Source organism: Melanostigma gelatinosum, assembly GCF_949748355.1.
Source record: "Melanostigma gelatinosum genome assembly, chromosome: 15".
In the NCBI taxonomy this organism is placed as follows: Eukaryota; Metazoa; Chordata; class Actinopteri; order Perciformes; family Zoarcidae; genus Melanostigma; species Melanostigma gelatinosum.
In genome coordinates this window covers 97,561-116,555 of record NC_136648.1, presented here as the reverse complement: position 1 = coordinate 116,555, position 18,995 = coordinate 97,561, and the positions used below count along the sequence as shown (strand labels likewise).

Genomic DNA, 18,995 nt, shown 5'->3' with positions numbered 1-18,995 from the left:
CCACTCTCCTCCAGTTAAACCAGTGACGTGACCCACTCTCCTCCAGTTAAACCAGTGACGTGACCCACTCTCCCAAGTGTTACACTCTGATGTGTTGTACAAACATTGCTTGAGTGTTTGGCAGTCTTTGAATGTTTCCGGCTGCCATCAGGTGAATGAACTGGTTCCAACTGAGACCTGTAATGAACTCTGGCTGTTTGTTCACGTTTTTTCTCTACTCACGCTCTCTGTCCTCTCTGAACACATTGAACTAGGTTAAACTCAGACCTGTAATGAACTCTATGGACCTGATCTGTGGTCAGGTTCACCTCCGTTCACACAGTTTACTGATTTAAGTGTTGAAGTGTTAATGATGATGCATATTTAACAGCCCCTATGAGGCGCTCCCTATTGTTATTATTAAATACAGGGCGGACAACAAACACGTTTGAGTTGCCAACTTATCAATAAACTAATAATATAATACTATGGAAATGTGTTAAAACTATAAGGTGATTAATAACAGCTTTAGTAAATCAGGGTTAAACAGTCAGTGGTAGTGCTCCCAGACAGTTCACCAGTCCAGTTTAGATTTTCTACCAGTTTGACTTGTGGATTCTCTGGTGTTCTGCTGGCGAGTTCTTGTTTGAAACAGATTTAAGTCACCATCCACATCTCATATTGGAGCTGAAGACTTCATTCATGTTTCTATAAACAGTCTGTCACGATGGGGCAAAAATACAACAGAGGATGAACCCAAATGCAGATAGCCACGGGGGAACAGAGGGATGATTTTTGGGGATTTTAATTCAAAACAAACAACCTATAGAGCAGGGGAGTCCAAAAATGGGTAACTAAAATTCCAAGAGGCCAAACGACATCAGACAGGAACTGCTAAATCAAACAATTGCACAAGGGATATTAGCAGGACCACACCAGGAAGCATAACAGGGAACAAAGCATGAAGCATAGCAGACAGGGTTTAAATACACTGGGGTGATTGGATACAGGAGGATTTAATCAGGGGCGAGGAAGACTATTACAAAGGCGGGAAAATATACAACACGGGACACAAGAGGCAGGGCACTTACTAAATCAAAACCAAGATTGTGACACATTCGACTGTCAGCGCTCTGATCGCAAACCACCCCATTCATATTAGATACTCCAATTAATTGCCACCTTTACATGGTGGAGGGCTTTGTGTACCCTAGTGGCCCTGGGAGCTGTGTGGTCGGGGGTCATGGCTCCTGGTTGCTGGTTGGATATCCCAAGGCAAAGTGGTCCTTTCTATGCAACTGCACGTGGCTCACAACTTAAATAGCTTTCTTCATATTTGCCTGTGGAGCGCATAGAGTAACCGTGTCACATAGAACTATTCAGCCCTTTTAAATGTGAAAACAAACTGGATTCAAACTCATAACATGTGTTGCAATGCTCCATTATCACCACATTGTTATGCTGTGGATGTAGCATAAACTATTTCATATAACCAGCCATCTCTCTTGAAAGCAGGAGTGACCACACTTTTGTGGACTTTAGACCATTTTTCCGTCTGAGATTTTAGCATTTAATTCAATCAAAGTGTTTTTTATTTCAGAGGGCAGCTCTGATATCAGTTTTGATATTTGTTTTAATGTTGCGTTGTATTTCGGGCTGTTTTCAGGAAGGGTTTCTGTTAACGCGATGTGCTCCAGTACCCAGAGTGCTTTGTGTTTGCCTCAGCAGCCGTCTTTGTGTTTCTTAAATCAACTTGTCAACTCAGCGATGAGTTTGTAGGTCAGCGAACAAACGAGTATCGCCGTGCCAATTGGCTCTGGTTGTCCCACTTCTCCTCAACCTGCAGAGGTTTAACTTAACCAATATCAGTGGCTGCTCAGTCCAGATGGCAGAGCGAACCGAGGAGGAAGTGGAGGGGCCTCTGTCTGCCGGCCATCGCTCCAGTTTTTACCTGAAAACAAAGAGCCAAGTGTTGGGTTTCTACATCACTCCGACTGCCTTTGTGAAAGTGTGAGAGCAGAGTGGAGCTCAGTCTGATCCTGGTCTCTGAAAAGAAAAATCACCTGAGAGAGGCCGACTGGCTTCAAACACACCATCACGAATCAGTCAGGATCATAAAATCACAAATAACGCCTCGTCATCTACTGACCTGGAAATACTATCTGCTCTGACCTTCAGATTTCATCAGAACTTTTTCTTCTTTCAAATTCTGAAACATTTGCTAAATTGACTGAAGACTTAAATGGAAAATTTGCCAAATGTTATGTCTATGTCCGATCAGTACTGATGGTGAATGTAGTCCACTGAATGAATAAGTTCTCCAGTGTGTGCTTTATTTACACAAAGCATATTTCTCCTGCTGCGGAGCCTTGCCTGCATGTACGCATTGCACACAAGCAGCAATTTTATTGTTACACAAGCTCTGGTAGTTTTTGCTTATTAATAAACAAATATTCTACGCCTAAACAGAAAAATACAAGTGTACACCTTCTGAATTCCAGTTCCTCTCTTACACTGAATTAAGAAAGGTTTAATTACCTGGTAACAGTCTTCATTCACAGTGGACAGAAACAAAACCAAACTCACCACAACCATGTTCATTAGTCTTTCTACTGTTCCAACAATCAGCATGTCTGGTTCGGTCTAAATAAGGCCTTAATCCACCAAGCAAGATGGGAAAATATATGTTTCCCCCCTGAGCAGAAAGAGCCGTTAACACGACAACCAATGAATAGAAGTCAAAATGAAAGTGAGTTACTATTTTGCAAAGGTTATCAAAATGTGGGGAAGAAAAGACAAAATGGTAGTGCCAAATTAACAGAAATCAATATAACAATACTAGACCTGACTAAGTGTGAAAACATATAAACAAAAAGTATTAACTTGTTTACATGAATGCCTCCTGCATATAATGGTCTCGACACCAAACTGAACTACTTATGCGTAAAATGAGTACCCCAACTCACATACTGACCACAAACCTTCTCAACATTTTTTCAAAACAGAAGCAGCTCATGCAGGAAGAGAAAAAAAGAGACATGAACTTGATCCTTTTATTTAGGACCAAACACTGATGACCGGCCAGCTAAAAGTCTGTGGAAACTACCAGAGCAGCATGGCTGGAAACAACAAAGGAGCATAGCTTGTCACGGGGCATGATGGAGGACTCAAGCGCAGACAGTCAGATGTAATGAGAAAAAGGGTTTTAATGACTCACGAACACAACGGGGAATCCAAGGACGAGACGAGGGGGGAAATCCGGCAGGATGAGGCAGGGCAGACAGACTGGGAAACCGGGAACAGGACAAGCACAAACAGGTGGGTAGACATGAACAATGACCTGGCAGTGAGTGACAGGAGTTTATAAAGTGACTTGAACAGGCAAGGAGAGTTGTGCTGATGAGGGAGTGCGTGATTACTGATCAGGGACAGGTGAAGGGAGTTGGACTGGTGCTGAGGGAGTGGCTGACAGCTAGAGTGAGGAGCTACAGAAAGAAACACACAGAACACACAAGGCAAAGCCTGATCGTGACATAACTACAAACAACGGAGCAGCACGGCTGGAAACAACCGAGCTGCATTTGGTTTAGTTGATTTACTCTCAGCTCGTTAACTAACTCATAGTTTAGTTCATTTACTCTCAGCTCATTAACTAACTCATCGTTTAGTTAATTTACTCTGAGCTCGTTAACTGACACATCGTTTAGTTAATTTACTCTGAGCTCGTTAACTAACACATCGTTCAGTTCATTTACTCTCAGCTCGTTAACTGACACATCGTTTAGTTTTACTCTGAGCTCGTTAACTGACACATCGTTTAGTTAATTCACTCTGAGCTCGTTAACTGACACAACGTTTAGTTGATTTACTCTGAGCTCGTTAACTGACACAACGTTTAGTTGATTTACTCTGAGCTCGTTAACTGACACATCGTTTAGTTAATTTACTCTGAGCTCGTTAACAACACATCGTTTAGTTAATTTACTCTCAGCTCGTTAACTGACACATCGTTTAGTTAATTTACTCTGAGCTCGTTAACTGACACAACGTTTAGTTGATTTACTCTGAGCTCGTTAACTGACACATCGTTTAGTTAATTTACTCTGAGCTCGTTAACAACACATCGTTTAGTTAATTTACTCTGAGCTCGTTAACTGACACATCGTTTAGTTGATTTACTCTGAGCTCGTTAACTGACACATCGTTTAGTTAATTTACTCTGAGCTCGTTAACTGACACATCGTTTAGTTGATTTACTCTGAGCTCGTTAACTGACACATCGTTCAGTTAATTTACTCTGAGCTCGTTAACTAACTCATCGTTTAGTTAATTTACTCTGAGCTCGTTAACTGACACATCGTTGAGTTAATTTACTCTGAGCTCGTTAACTGACACATCGTTTAGTTAATTTACTCTGAGCTCGTTAACTGACATATCGTTTCGTTCATTTACTCTCAGCTCGTTAACTGACAAATCGTTTAGTTGATTTACTCTGAGCTCGTTAACTAACACATCGTTTAGTTGATTTACTCTTAGCTCGTTAACTGACACATCGTTCAGTTAATTTACTCTCAGCTCGTTAACTAACACATCGTTTAGTTGATTTACTCTGAGCGCGTTAACTGACACATCGTTCAGTTAATTTACTCTCAGCTCGTTAACTAACACATCGTTTAGTTGATTTACTCTGAGCTCGTTAACTGACACATCGTTTAGTTAATTTACTCTCAGCTCGTTAACTAACACATCGTTTAGTTGATTTACTCTGAGCTCGTTAACTAACACATCGTTTAGTTAATTTACTCTGAGCTCGTTAACTGACACATCGTTTAGTTAATTTACTCTCAGCTCGTTAACTGACATATTGTTTCGTTCATTTACTCTGAGCTCGTTAACTGACACATCGTTTAGTTGATTAACTCTGAGCTCGTTAACGAACACATCGTTTAGTTAATTTACTCTCAGCTCGTTAACTGACACATCGTTTAGTTAATTTACTCTCAGCTCGTTAACTGACATCGTTTTGTTCATTTACTCTCAGCTCGTTAACTGACACATCGTTTTGTTAATTTACTCTGAGCTCGTTAACTGACACATCGTTTTGTTCATTTACTCTCAGCTCGTTAACTGACACGTGGTCCAGTTAATTTATTCACATCTCGTTCACTGACACATGGTCTGGTTAATTTACTCACATCTCGTTAACTGACACATCGTCTCATTTATACTATAGTGAACCAAACTTTCATCATCTGTGTCTTTGGCTTCCTTCTGAGTCTAAATATCTTCCAGGAATGTGTGGAACTATCAACATTCAACTTATATAACAATAATATCATCATGACAATCATAATGTTTGGCTCCAGCAGCCGGTTGAACACATTTCTTTCAAGTATCTCAACAGCATCAGAAATCTTTACACAGACTGAACCTTAAAAATAAACAAACAATAAACAAACACACATAAATGTAGACGAATAAGGTTTGACTTTGCAGGAGCTGTTGCATAGTATTCTCAGATCGTTCCAATGTGGAAAAGAGTCTCTCCCAATAAGAAATGCGATGGTCACTAAACATAAATACTTTATCTTTACTGGGAAAGTACTTGGATTGATATTTTTCCTGCAGGACGCAGGAAGTGTTTCTAACGTCTTTATGTTTACGAGCAGCCGCACTCGTCCACGATCATGTCCTGGATGTCTTTTTTGATGATCTTCTGCTCTTCGTTGTAGTACAGCATCGACATCGCACGCAGCCTCGTCGGCACGCAGCACGACTTAATGTTCTGAAACGGGCCGTAGCCCCTCATACGATAATGATTGATGACCGTCGAATGGAAGGACAGGGATGAGCCGCTGAAGCTCGCCATGTGGTTTGGACAGTCGCCCTCGCAGTAGTTTGCATGGTAACCAGATGGAGCGATAATCCAGTCGTTCCAGCCAATATCTTTGAAATTCACAAAAAACTGTCGTTTGCAGCAGACGCGTATTTTCCCGTCGCACTCCAGACCTCGTTTGACTCGTCGCTGAGCCGCTTCTTCGGCTCTCAATGCCACCATGAGGAACGGACGGTGAGACTGATCTCTCCCACCGGCCGGCATCAGGACGGCCGAGGCTCCGGCTTCAGTGCACAGTGGGCAGGAAACCCGCAGGCTGAGCGAGCTGCTGCTGCCGTCCAGCAGATTCTGAACACTTCGGGACACGGACAGGGTGTGCCAGCCACTACGACGAGTGTCCACCATCTTCTCTGAAACACACTCTTCCTTCTCATCATCATCCTCATGATGAAGCTGCAGCAGTCGCAGCATCACTTTGCCTTTCACTCGGTTTGCCACGGACTTCTTCAGGAAGATCCAGACGTTCGCTTGTTCCACCACCGACGAGCCGCTGCCCTCCTTCGAAATGTCAAAGGTCACCGTGTTCAGAGAGTCTCCTGCAGCAGAGGGACATGTTAGCATGTTAGCATGCAATCAGACAAATCCATCAGAATGAACAGATCAATAAAACATTCACATGAATGCTGTTAACAGGACTGACTGATGTAACATAAGGTGTCTGCTAGACTGTAGTGGTCTCGACTGTTCTATCACCATTTATTATTGTACATCCTAATTAAAGTTTAATTTTGTACCTCTGACCTCAGTCTGATGGGCCTGCTGTTAGAGAACAAGAAGCTCACAGTTTTCTCAAGTCAAACCTGATGAACAAACAGGAACCTTCAGACGTCAGGAAAACTTCAAGATGATTAAGACCTTTAACTTTATTTGTCACTGAGAACCAACTTTCTCACAGTTTGAACGAAGACGTAAATAAAAACATTATTTGAAGCAGCTGTTTTTGTCTGAAGTAAATGATCGGCAACATAAAGAAACTGTGACCCTGCTGTCTGAACAGACCCCCCCCTTCTCTTCCTGTCTTCCTGTCATTTCAATGAATGAACAAAGAAAATGTCATTGACAATAAATGCATGAATGGAGCCACCTCTAAATATACTCGATATGAGCAGAGACACTAAAAAAAGAAAAGGGCCGTTGAAGGCCAAACGCACACATGCACACACACACACACACTCTTTGTTTCCTGCTGCAAAATAATTACTGAGGCCTAGATTTGTCTGAATGAAGAGATTATTTACGGCCTGAGACCACTTGGTATGCCCCCCCCCCCCCCTCGTTACTGTCCTCTAATTTCGGGCGGCCTTTGAGGGACATTTTTAATTAAAGATTCCTCCAAAGAGAGGACTATTTATAGCACAAAGCCATTCTGTACATTTATGTAAGCAAACAAGCAGCGGGACAATGCAGCCGGCCACGAGCTGCTTCACGTTCATCAACACAAAACTTCACCAACACATTTAATGAGTGGATCTTAAAAACTGCGACAGGCTGAGTTAGAGTTCACAATGTCTTAACTCCGTCTAGTCGCTCACTCAGCTGCACCGATGTGCTCCAAAAACAACATGAAGGGATGAATGAAAGAATGAATGAAAGAATGAATGAAAGAATGAATGAAAGAATGAATGAAAGAATGAATGAAAGAATGAATGAAAGAATTTATGGACAAATGAATGGAGCTCGACTTGATCATTATTTCATCTGTCTGGGGAAGTATGGGGAAGATAACATTCACTCAGACACTGAGGAGAATCAATAGAACCAGTCTGTGACTGTGAAATCTGTCAACAAACTTTGAACTTTTTGGATTTTTGTGAATGAGCTGATAACAGAGCACACAGACAGACAGACAGACAGACGTCTCTAATGGAGCTGATGGCCAGTAGACCTCAGTGGAGTCTGACTCTACTGACTTTATCATTTTCAGGCTGTATGTAGATTATCAGTTTGTTTCTTGTCTTTACAGATTTGGGGTAAAATGTTATGTTCCTCATCAACCAATCAGATTGCTTTGTGGTGGGATTTGGGAGGCGCGAGCATCGACATAAAACAATAGTGATGTGTCATAATAAATTGGCATTTAGGGATCTTAACCCGGATCCACAGGCTTATGTTGACTTTATGATCCATTTCTATTCAAAGTAATCAACTTAAGACAACTGAGCCTGACTATAGAATGAACCAAAAAAACAAAGAGTCTGCTAGAATTTTGATTGTTATAGCTCCCAATCATGAATATATTCTCATAATTGTGCTTTTATATTGCATAGAATTATTACATTTTTTCAATTTTGCCTGAACTTAATAAGTAAGAACTGTCTTTAGTATTCTGAGTAACTAATATACTTAAGCAATACCTCTTATATACAAATCATGCATAGATTCAGAATGGCCTGTGGGCAGGAAATTACAATCACACCTGCTGTAATATATTGATATTTATTCATGTCATAAATATATTTTTCCCCACAGTTTGTTTTGATGATGAGAAGTTGATATCTTTTCTAAATGAGGACTTGTTTTTGTTGATAGAGTAAGTTTTTTAATTAAGTTTCATTCTCATCGTAAGGTAACGTGATAGTCATTAACTTTAGTACTATGAAAATAATGAGAAATCGCAGGAAGTTTTGCAAAATTGCAATCTTGACCTGAGCTGCTGAAGCTCTCCTTTCCTCGACTGGATTAGTTCACCTGATCAAGACATGGAAGATTTATTATTTGCTAAACTTACATTAAAATTGTGTAAAGGCATGAGGTAAGCTAACAACAAGTCATGTTAAAGGTGCAATATAAATGATTCAGAGCATTAATGATTGTGTATGTAAAGATACATGTCTATCTGTGTGTGTTGTAATACAAGTGCATGTGAGTGCATGTGAGCCTCACTGGTTGTGCCACAGCTGTTAACGTTTCCCCACAGGTAAACACTATTAGCACTGTTAAATAAATAACATCTATTTTTACAATCAACATTTAAAATGATGAAGGCACTTGCAAATGAAATAGTAGTATACGTTTAGCACTGTTGGCACTGTTAGCTGTGAATACTGTTAGCACTGTTAGCTGTTAGAACTGTTAGCTGTGAGCACTGTTAGCACTGTTAGCTGTTAGCACTGTTAGCTGTGAGCACTGTTAGCTGTGAGCACTGTTAGCACTGTTAGCTGTTAGCACTGTGAGCTGTGAGTGTAACAGAGTTAATGATTCCACTTGCCATCACTGGCCATTGGTTGCTAGTATTACTATATTATTTAAGTTATTGCTAATCCTTATCATTTTCATTTTATTTCCTTGTTTAAATATCATTTACAACGTATCATTAGTTCCCCATGGAGACAAGTGGGTTGTGTGTAACAGCGCCCTCTGCTGGCTGCTTGCAGACTCTAGTGATGCGCCCAGCTTTCATGAACTAGTCTGAAGCAAGCTGTTTTCATGGTAGGTTGACCTGTGACAAGCTCCGTTGTGAAACATCTCATTCGATGTCTGATGTACATATATATATATATAGAGAGATATATAGAGATGTCTAGAAGTCCCTTTTTGTTCGTATAATTGTTTTAATTTATAATTTCTAGAGCAAATGGTTTTAACTGATTTAGCATTTAGCATGAGTAACATGCTAACCACAGTTAGCGTAAGTATTTGTCCCTTTTGATTTAACAGTGTTCCGGAGCTTGTGACCACAACGTTGTCTATGAGAGTCACTGAAGCTGTTCTGTCTTTTACCAGCTATATTCTGTCCGATGAATAAACGTCTGGTTGGAGCCATCAAAAGATATCGTGTCCTGAATTAAACACAACGCAATGGAGAGTACGCAACTGCTACATGAGCACTATTTGCACTGTTAGCTGTGAGCAGCGTTAGCTGTAACTCTGTTCTTAAACTTAAAAAAAAAACTTAATTATAGTCATTATACATGAGGTACATATGTATGAAATTTAACTTCTGCATTTAACCCATCCCTAGCGGGCTACTGAGAAGCGGTGAGGGGTTTGGTGTCTTGCTCATGGACACTTCGGCACAAGACACGAAGCAGCCAAGGATCAAACCGCCAACCTTGAGATTACCAGACGACCCTCTCTACCCAATGAGCCACTGTGACCTCATAACTGTAACTCTGTGACATTATAACTAAAACTCTCTAGCTATAACTTGATGATGTGATGACTAACTCTGTAATTCTGTAACTCTCTAACTCTGAAACTCTTGAGCTCTCTAACTTTATAACTCTAACTCTCTAACTCTCTAAATTTATAACTCTGTAACTCTGTAACTGTAACTCTCTAGCTCTCTAACTTTATAACTCTCTAACTCTGTAACTCTCTAGCTCTCTAACTCTGTAACTTTATAACTCTGAAACTCTCTAACTCTGTAACTTTATAACTCTGTAACTCTCTAGCTCTGTAACTTTATAACTCTCTAACTCTGTAACTCTAACTTTATAACTCTCTAACTTTATAACTCTATAACTCTCTAGCTCTGTAACTTTATAACTCTCTAACTCTAACTTTACAACTCTGTAACTCTCTAGCTCTCTAACTTTATAACTGTGTAACTCTGTAACTCTCCAATTTTATAACTCTGTAAGTCTGCAAATCTGTAACTCTCTAACTTTATAACTCTGTAACTCTCTAAATCTCTAACTTTATAACTCTAACTCTGTAACCCTCTAACTTTATAACTCTGTAACTCTGTAAATCTGTAATTCTCTAACTTTATAACTCTGTAACTCTCTAACTGTATCACTCTCTAACTCTCTAACGCTCTAGCTCTCTAACTTCATAACTCTGTAACTCTCTAGCTCTGTAACTTTATAACTCTGTAGCTCTGTAACTCTCTAACTCACTAACTCTCTAACTTTGTAACTCTGTAACTCTAACTTTATAACTCTGTAACTCTCTAACTCACTAACTCTCTAACTTTATAACTCTGTAACTCTCTAACTCTCTAACTCTGTAACTTTATAACTATCTAACTCTCTAGCTCTCTAACTTTATAACTCTCTCTCTAGCTCTGTAACTTTATAACTCTCCAACTCTGTAACTCTGTAACTCTGTAACTTTATAACTCTGTAACTCTAACTCTGTAACTCTGTAACTTTATAACTCTCTCTCTAGCACTGTAACTCTGTAACTCTCTAACTCTCTAACTTTATAACTCTCTAGCTCTGTAACTTTATAACTCTGTAACTCTCTAACTCTGTAACTCTAACTTTGTAACTCTCTAGCTCTCTATCTTTATAACTCTCTCACTCTCTAACTCTGTAACTCTAACTTTGTAACTCTCTAGCTCTCTATCTTTATAACTCTCTCACTCTCTAGCTCTGTAACTCTCTAACTTTATAACTCTGTAACTCTCTAACTATGTAACTCTCTAACTTTGTAACTCTGTAACTCTCTAACTCTGTAACTCTGTAACGCTCTAACTTTATAACTCTGTAACTCTCTAACTCTGTAACTCTGTAACTCTCTAACTCTGTAACTCTCTAACTTTATAACTCTGTAACTCTGTAACTTTATAACTCTGTAACTCTCTAACTCTGTAACTTTATAACTCTAACTCTCTAACTTTATAACTCTGTAACTATGGAACTCTCTAACTTTATAACTCTGTAACTCTGTGACCTTATAACTGTAACTCTGTATCTCTAATCAGAGACACCATTTTGCAGGTGGAACACACAATGCACACCGCGCTGCCATTTTGTTGCTTGATCAGACAGAATGTTTCTTTGTGGCATCTTTTTTATTGTGGCTGGTCAACCACCCAATGAGTGCTACTATTATCTTAAAACAACACATGAACTATATGCCACTTATTAGTTAATAGTACAGTTTAAATGAATGAACTTGACCAAAATCTCACGTATCGCACGAACTTGTGTCCTGCTGTTTTCTGTTCAGATAATGAGAACTACAGTTGGTACACTAGTAACTAGTAAATTATCAAGCAAAAGTCACCATGAGAAAATACGCCAATGATGTGTACTTTTTCCACTTCAATTGTTTTCAACTTTAGGTGAGGTGCATTGAGCGGAAAAACACAAGACTCTCAGCAATTCATTGAAAACAATTACAAAACGTTGTCCCAGTCTGTCTGATCAGGGCCTATAACTCTGTAACTCTGCAACTCTGTGATCTTTTAACTGTAACTCTGTGATCTTTTAACTGTAATTCTGTGATCTTTTAACTGTAACTCTGTGATCTTTTAACTGTAACTCTGTGATCTTTTAACTGTAACTCTAACTCTGGGAACTTTTCACTGTAACTCTGTAACTCTGTGATCTTTTAACTGTAACTCTAACTCTGGGATCTTTTCACTGTAACTCTGTAACTCTGGGATATTTTCACTGTAACTCTGGGATCTTTTAACTGTAACTCTAACTCTGGGATCTTTTCACTGTAACTATGTAACTCTGTAACTCTGGGATCTTTTAACTGTAACTCTGTAACTCTGTAAAACCACAACCGTGTAACTATGTAACTCTGTAACTCTGGGATCTTTTAACTGTAACTCTGTAACTCTGTAAAACCACAACCGTGTAACTATGTAACTCTGTAATCTTTTAACTGTAACTCTGTAACTCTGTAAAACCACAACCGTGTAACCCTGTAACTTTAATTCTGTAACTTTTTAACTGTAACTCTCTCACATTGTATCTGTAACTCTGTAACGCTCTAGCCTTGTAACTGTAAATTTATTTAAAAAACTTAAAGTCATAACTTTAGGTTTTTTAAATTGTCACAAGGTATTCATATATAGAATTCGACCTCTGCACAAGTATTTAGGAGCAGTGACTGAAATTATCTTACTTACTAACTCCTAACTGTTCAAACTAAAAGTAAACCTGACATCTCTGATTGGTTGTCAGACTCACCTGGCTCTGCAAAGGTGATCATTTCAGATGGTGGTTCCGGTGGTGTTGGGGCCCAGGGCCCCCGGCCCTCCTCCTGGATCTCCACGCTGCCGTCTTCAGCCACGCGGCCGACGTGCAGCTTTTTGATGGCATTGAGCAGCGCTGCTCGAGGGATCGGCTGCGTCACGTTGGGCCGAGTGCTCAGGTGCAGCATGTTGAGAATGTGACGTTTGACAGCTTCCACCATGTCGCTCTGTCCTCCTGACGAAGATGAATTGGTCCTCATCTGAAGCAGAGAGCAGGACGGACAGTCTGAAGACAGTGCCCCCTCCTGAAGTCGAGATGTTACATCAACTTCCAGAGCAGGAGAGACTGTCGGAAAGGCGTCAACGAGAAGACCGATGGCCATGAAGAAGAGCACCGAAAACTGAGAGGACATGATGCTCCAACAGTATCTGAGTGAGAGACAATATCAATACAGTTTGTAGAGTATCTGAGTGAGAGACAACCGGTCTACATTCAGAAACAGGAAGCAGCAGGTGAACAGTTCAAGATCCTTTCGTTCAAGACCTCTGACTAAGTAGAGTCCAGCAGTAGAGTCTTTCGTGGTCTTTAATGAGGAGAAGTAACAGAAACACGAAGAAGTCAGCAGCTCACGTTGAACTTCAAAAATCCTCAAGATCAGCAGAGTGGTCTTTCAATCTCTAAGGTGTTCCAGACCTGGTCCTTATGTATCCTGATGGTTCTGGTCCTGATAGTTTGGTGGTCCGAGCTGAATGAACACCGTGTGCAGGGTCACTCTACTCTCCCTCTCTGCTCTGTTACTGTAATTATACCTCTCTCTGTTTAATCCCTCCCCCATCTACAGAGGTATTCCCTGTGATTCACACACACACTCACACACATCCCCACACACACACACACACACACACACACGCGCGCACAAACTATGAGTAAAGTCTCTCAGAATATCTCAGGACTCTTTGTGGTGTTTCCTCCTGAATGAACGTCACGACAGAAGAGGAGGAAGGAGAGAGGAGTAGGAAGAGAGAGTGTCCCTGATTCATTCATACCACACACACACACACTGGTGACTCAGTACAGAATCATCACCTCACGTGGAGGAGAAACTCTGTTGGTGTAAAATACATTTTTAATGGAGTTTGTTGTTATAGTCCTGCACACAGCAGATGGAGCAAGCTCAGAACAGACGTGTCACACACACACACACACACACACACTGTGACATCAGCATGCCCTCTGCTGGTGGAAGACAGGTGTTACAGTATTCTCACCTGAGCCTCTAAAACACATTTTGTCTTCTTATCTGACCCAGACTGATAACCCAAAATTGCAGATATATGATTAGGAAATAATATATTTATATATATATATATATATATATATATATATATATATATATATATATATATATATATATATATATATATATATAAACACGCACACACATATATAAAGTCATCGTCAGACCTTTGTTTTCTACAAAAAACTATTTTTAAACAATTTTGAACAGTCTATAACTTTGACCTTTAAATAGTGTCTTTGTTTGTCGGCATCTAGTGGTGAAGTTACAACACATTACAGTCATTTAGCAGACGCTTTTATCCAAAGCGACGTACATTTCAGATTCTATCACATTCATACACAGGCCAGGAAGGGAGAAATGTTTTGGGGTCAAGGACACATCGATATCAGAATAGCAGAGCCAGAGCCGGGGATGGAACCAACGATCCTCTGATTGAAGGACGGCCCTGCTCGCCACTTAGCCACAGTTATTACTTTTAACTGGTCTGGTCTTAGTGATTAGTGTTCCTGAGGAGTGTGTTTGTTTCACAGAGCAGTGATATGCTGGTGATGTTTGTGGAACAGAGTTCAGGTGGTCCTGTTTACACGGTGAGTAAACTGTTCTGTCAGTTAGGTTGAAGAGCGGATTCCCTTTGGAGTTTATTGGGGGTTTGATAGTGTGGTAATGAAAGTGGTTGGAGCAGTTGTCTCGGGGGCATATTTGAGGCTGCAGGTGGGTTACCAGTTCATGGTTGCTTTACCGGGTCTGTGGGTTTTAGTGCGTAAGTACCCTCCACAAGTAATCCCTGACGACTAGGGGGGAGCTTACTTAGTTCTGGTTAGGCAGTCAGAGGGACGGGCTGCAGTGATGTTAGCTGTGTGAGGGCTGCTGGTGTGTTAGTCTGATGAATTCTGTACGGATCAGTTTGGGTTTTGTGTTGGGGCAGTCAGTTTGTTTCCTCTGTTCTGGTTTATTTGGAGGATCTATTGGAGCTCTGCTTGTTAGGTGTCAGATTTAAGTTGGATGCTGTTGGTCTTCTGGTGTCTGAAGCATTTGATGTTCCTGGATTCACTGAGGAAAACGATAGTTTCTGGTTCCTGCTTTCCTGCTAACTGCATGTTGTGTATTCTGGTTTTTATGTGATCATGGTCGTGTTCTGGATGTTTCTGGGTAATTCTGGACTGAGAGCATTCTAGGTGTCTAGGTATTGGACCAGTTACCTTGCAGGTGTTTAACCTGAAGACTGCTGCACAGTGTGCAGTAGGTATGAATGGTTTATGTGGTAAACAAGTCGGTAGATAAAGGAGGGATGTGGTGAACAGTATGTTGTTGTGACATACAAACTGTTAGCTTAGCCTGCTAGCTTTAGAACATGAGCGCTACAGTTCATACCTTGGTTAGTCTGAGCTGAGTTGTAATCTGGTTGCCTCTTTGTCGTCTGTGGACGACTTGGTTGTCTAGTGAGCTTTTGTGTCAGAGGAACCTGTTGGATGCTACTTCAGATTAACGCTTACGGTGGTTTGGTTCTGTACTTTTTGTTACCTGGTAATTATTTAAATTCTCAGCTCTTCCTTGTCTGACACGGCTGCTGATTTGAGGTTTGTTCATGTATTCTTTAAAGAAATGTGTATTTATTACTTTGAACTCGTCTGGTCTACCTCCATGTTGCAGCCTTTGAGCCGGGTTGTAACATATGACAGAAATGATTCATGTAATGGGAGTAGTAAGCAGAATAATGATCGAAAATGATGACGCAGCAGTGGATATAGTATAATAATAATAATAATAATAATGATGATAAAATCAGTAATCGTATCTGTAATAGAAATGTGACTAATAATGATAGTAACTGTGGGTGTCAGTCAGGACCAGGGTCCAGATAAAACCAGGATCTATGTGAACCTGTGAGGAGAGAAAGCACAAAGACTCTGAGGAAGAAGAAAAGTTATTAATGTGCATTAATGGCACATGAATTCATATAGAAGAGAGAGGAGCTCAGTGTATCCTAGGAAGTCCTCTCGGTCTATAGCAGCTTATCTACAACATATACTTTCGTATGTCAGTATGACTGTGAAAGGCTACTTTTCTCCAGCAATAGCAGACGCTGTGTGTTTTGAGTCACTAATGTGCACAGTTTAGGACTAAGACTAAAGCTGCTTAATCATTCAACCTGTGTGTTACTGCCTGGCTCAAAGGCTGCAACACAAATCAGAGGCCAAACAAGTTAAAAGTAATAAACCCATTTACTTAAAGAATACCAACAACTAAAAAACAAACGGACAGTCAGAGTGACGTCAGTATGTGGGGATGTGTGAAATGTGTGGAGCAAACAAAACTGGACAGCAGCCGTGTTGGCAAAGGAAGAGAGTCCATGTTGAGTTGGAGAGACTGAAAGACAAAGAAGAGTCGGGACACTCACCCCTAGTGGACAGGAGGGGTCATCACACTCGGATACTCAAACAATGAATATATAATCTTATGTGGAAGGAGTGAAATGACAAAATGATTGGTTTTGGCTCGACTAGATTCACTGAGAAGTTCAGTGTAATCTGATGACTAAAAAGGAAACTTGACATAGGACGAAGACTAAATAAAAAAACAGCTGATATAATCAAGAGAGAAAGTTTTTGATTAAATGTAATGACTAAAAGGTGGTTAAAATGTTCATACTCGGATATTTTATTACCCGTACTATAGTGTCCTCATGCCTGTAATGCAGCGTTTTCATGTCTGTACTGTCCGTATTGCAGTGTTTTCATGTCAATAATGCAGTGTTTTCATGTCCGTATTTACATTTAAAAGGGACAGTACAGACTACATAATATTTATAATGACTGTATTTACATTTAAAGAGACAGTACAGACTGTATATTTTTCAGTATGAATGTATTTACATTTAAAGGGACAGTACAGACTGTATATTATTTATAATGAATGTATTTACATTTAAAGAGACAGTACAGATTGTATGTTATTTATAATGAAAGCATTTACATTTAAAGGGACAGTACAGACTGTATGTTATTTATAATGAATGTATTTACATTTAAAGGGACAGTACAGACTGTATATTATTTATAATGAATGTATTTACATTTAAAGAGACAGTACAGATTGTATGTTATTTATAATGATGCATTTACATTTAAAGGGACAGTACAGACTGTATATTATTTATAATGAATGTATTTACATTTAAAGGGACAGTACAGATTGTCTGTTATTTATAATGAATGTATTTACATTTAAACGGACAGTACAGATTGTATGTTATTTATAATGAATGTATACATTTAAAGAGACAGTACAGATTGTATGTTATTTGTAATGAATGTATTTACATTTAAAGGGACAGTCGAGACTGTATGTTATTTAAAACGGCAGTGTTTGATACACAGTTTCCTTCAAACAAAATAAACTAGTTGGCTGATAAAAACAATCCAATCAGCTGACTTGTCGTCGCTTTAAAACCCGCCCACTCAAAACACACGCACATACACACGTACACAAACACCTCCCCCTCCTGTCAGCTCGTCTCTCTAGTTGTTAATCCGCCTCTCTCTCTCTCTCTCTCTCTCTGCAGTCATCATGGCGGAAATCAAAACGGGAATCTTTGCTAAAAACGTGCAGAAAAGGCTCAACCGCGCGCAGGAGAAGGTAAGACCTGCTGCTGATCATAATGAGGATGTGATGATGAGGATGAAGCAGGTGGTGACGGTGGGCGACAGATGGAGGACGTCGGAGATATGGAGGCTGCAGGCCCGCAGTGCTTCGTGATATTATTCGTCTTTTCCGATATTCACGTTTTTTTTCATGATCACATATTGATTCGCGCAGAGAGGGTGACGTCATGATGTTTCCGTTAAAATCAGCCCATAAAACAGTGAAATCATCAAAGTGACGGAGAGTGTTTGATGGCTGAAGCAGACCGAGCGGATTAACGTTGATTGTAACACTTTGCTATGATGTCACATGTCACGCATGTATTTCACGTGTTTAAATAAATGACGGTGAGAAGGTGTTCTCCTGATCCAAGGTCGGCAGAAGGGGATGCCCTGTCTGTGGCGCGATGACGTCACTTCTGACGCAGGATCAGCTACCTGCACGTTATTTATCGGGGAGAGGGATTTTGGACAGCAGGTCCCGGAATTAATTGCGTATACACATAGATATATATTTGTTTACACATAGAAACACACACATAAGTTTGATAGAAGTCCTGTCCTCCACCACCACCACTTCTTTCACCTGTCCTGCAGGTATCACTGTTCATTCTCACAGATTATATATATATATATATATATATATATATATATATATATATATATATATATATATATATATATATATATATATATATATATATATATATATATATATATATATATATATATATTGTTAGTGATGGTTTCAACCAGCTGTTAGGAAGTTCTGTCACACTGTGTGTTGATCAAATCTGTCTCCTAAAGATGGAACATACACTCCTTTGTGTTGCGTTCAGGGACACATTAAGCAGGTTGATCTGAGGTGTTGCTGGGTTCCATCGGGTGCATCTCAAGTCTCTTAATTGTCATTTCCTCGCTCCTCGGTCCTCGCTTCAACCGGAAGTTGTTTCTGCGCTGCCATATCGACGGCCGTCCCAAAGCTCTAATGTAGCTCAGAGGAGCGAGGAGCCGTGACCGAGGACCCACGAGAACAGACTTCCAGGAAGTCTTTTAACGGCCGACACGCCCCCTCATTGTTCATCAGTCATGTGATTGGACGCTGCAGCCGATCGGACTGACTGAGTTTAACGCCAGAGTGAAGACGGATCACAGAATAAACTCGTTATATTTGATTAGGTTTCTGATTCAACATCTGGTTTAAATAAATGTTCATTGTAGTCTGAACAACAAAAGGACCACAAACAACTTTCTACATTTATTTGAAAGATTTGTGTTTTCATGATCTGATGTTTCCCTCA

At 40.0% G+C, this 18,995-nt stretch overlaps 2 protein-coding genes across 2 annotated transcripts in view; one reads left to right on the top strand and one right to left on the bottom strand.

Moving 5' to 3' along the window:
* Window positions 1–5,638: 5,638 nt before the first annotated feature.
* Window positions 5,639–13,165, bottom strand: inhbab (inhibin subunit beta Ab; the record flags this gene model as incomplete). The annotated part of the gene is made up of 2 exons (XM_079284352.1): window positions 5,639–6,411; window positions 12,748–13,165. The coding sequence occupies 2 exons, from the start codon at window positions 13,163–13,165 to the stop codon at window positions 5,639–5,641; spliced, it is 1,191 nt and encodes a 396-aa protein (XP_079140478.1).
* A 4,448-nt stretch (window positions 13,166–17,613) lies between these two features.
* Window positions 17,614–18,995, top strand: part of amph (amphiphysin) — a 33,773-nt gene continuing 32,391 nt past the window's right edge. Inside the window, exon 1 of the mRNA XM_079285783.1 lies at window positions 17,614–17,689. Coding sequence (XP_079141909.1) covers window positions 17,621–17,689 — 69 coding nt within the window. The 5' untranslated portion in view covers window positions 17,614–17,620. The remainder of the gene's footprint in view (window positions 17,690–18,995) is intronic.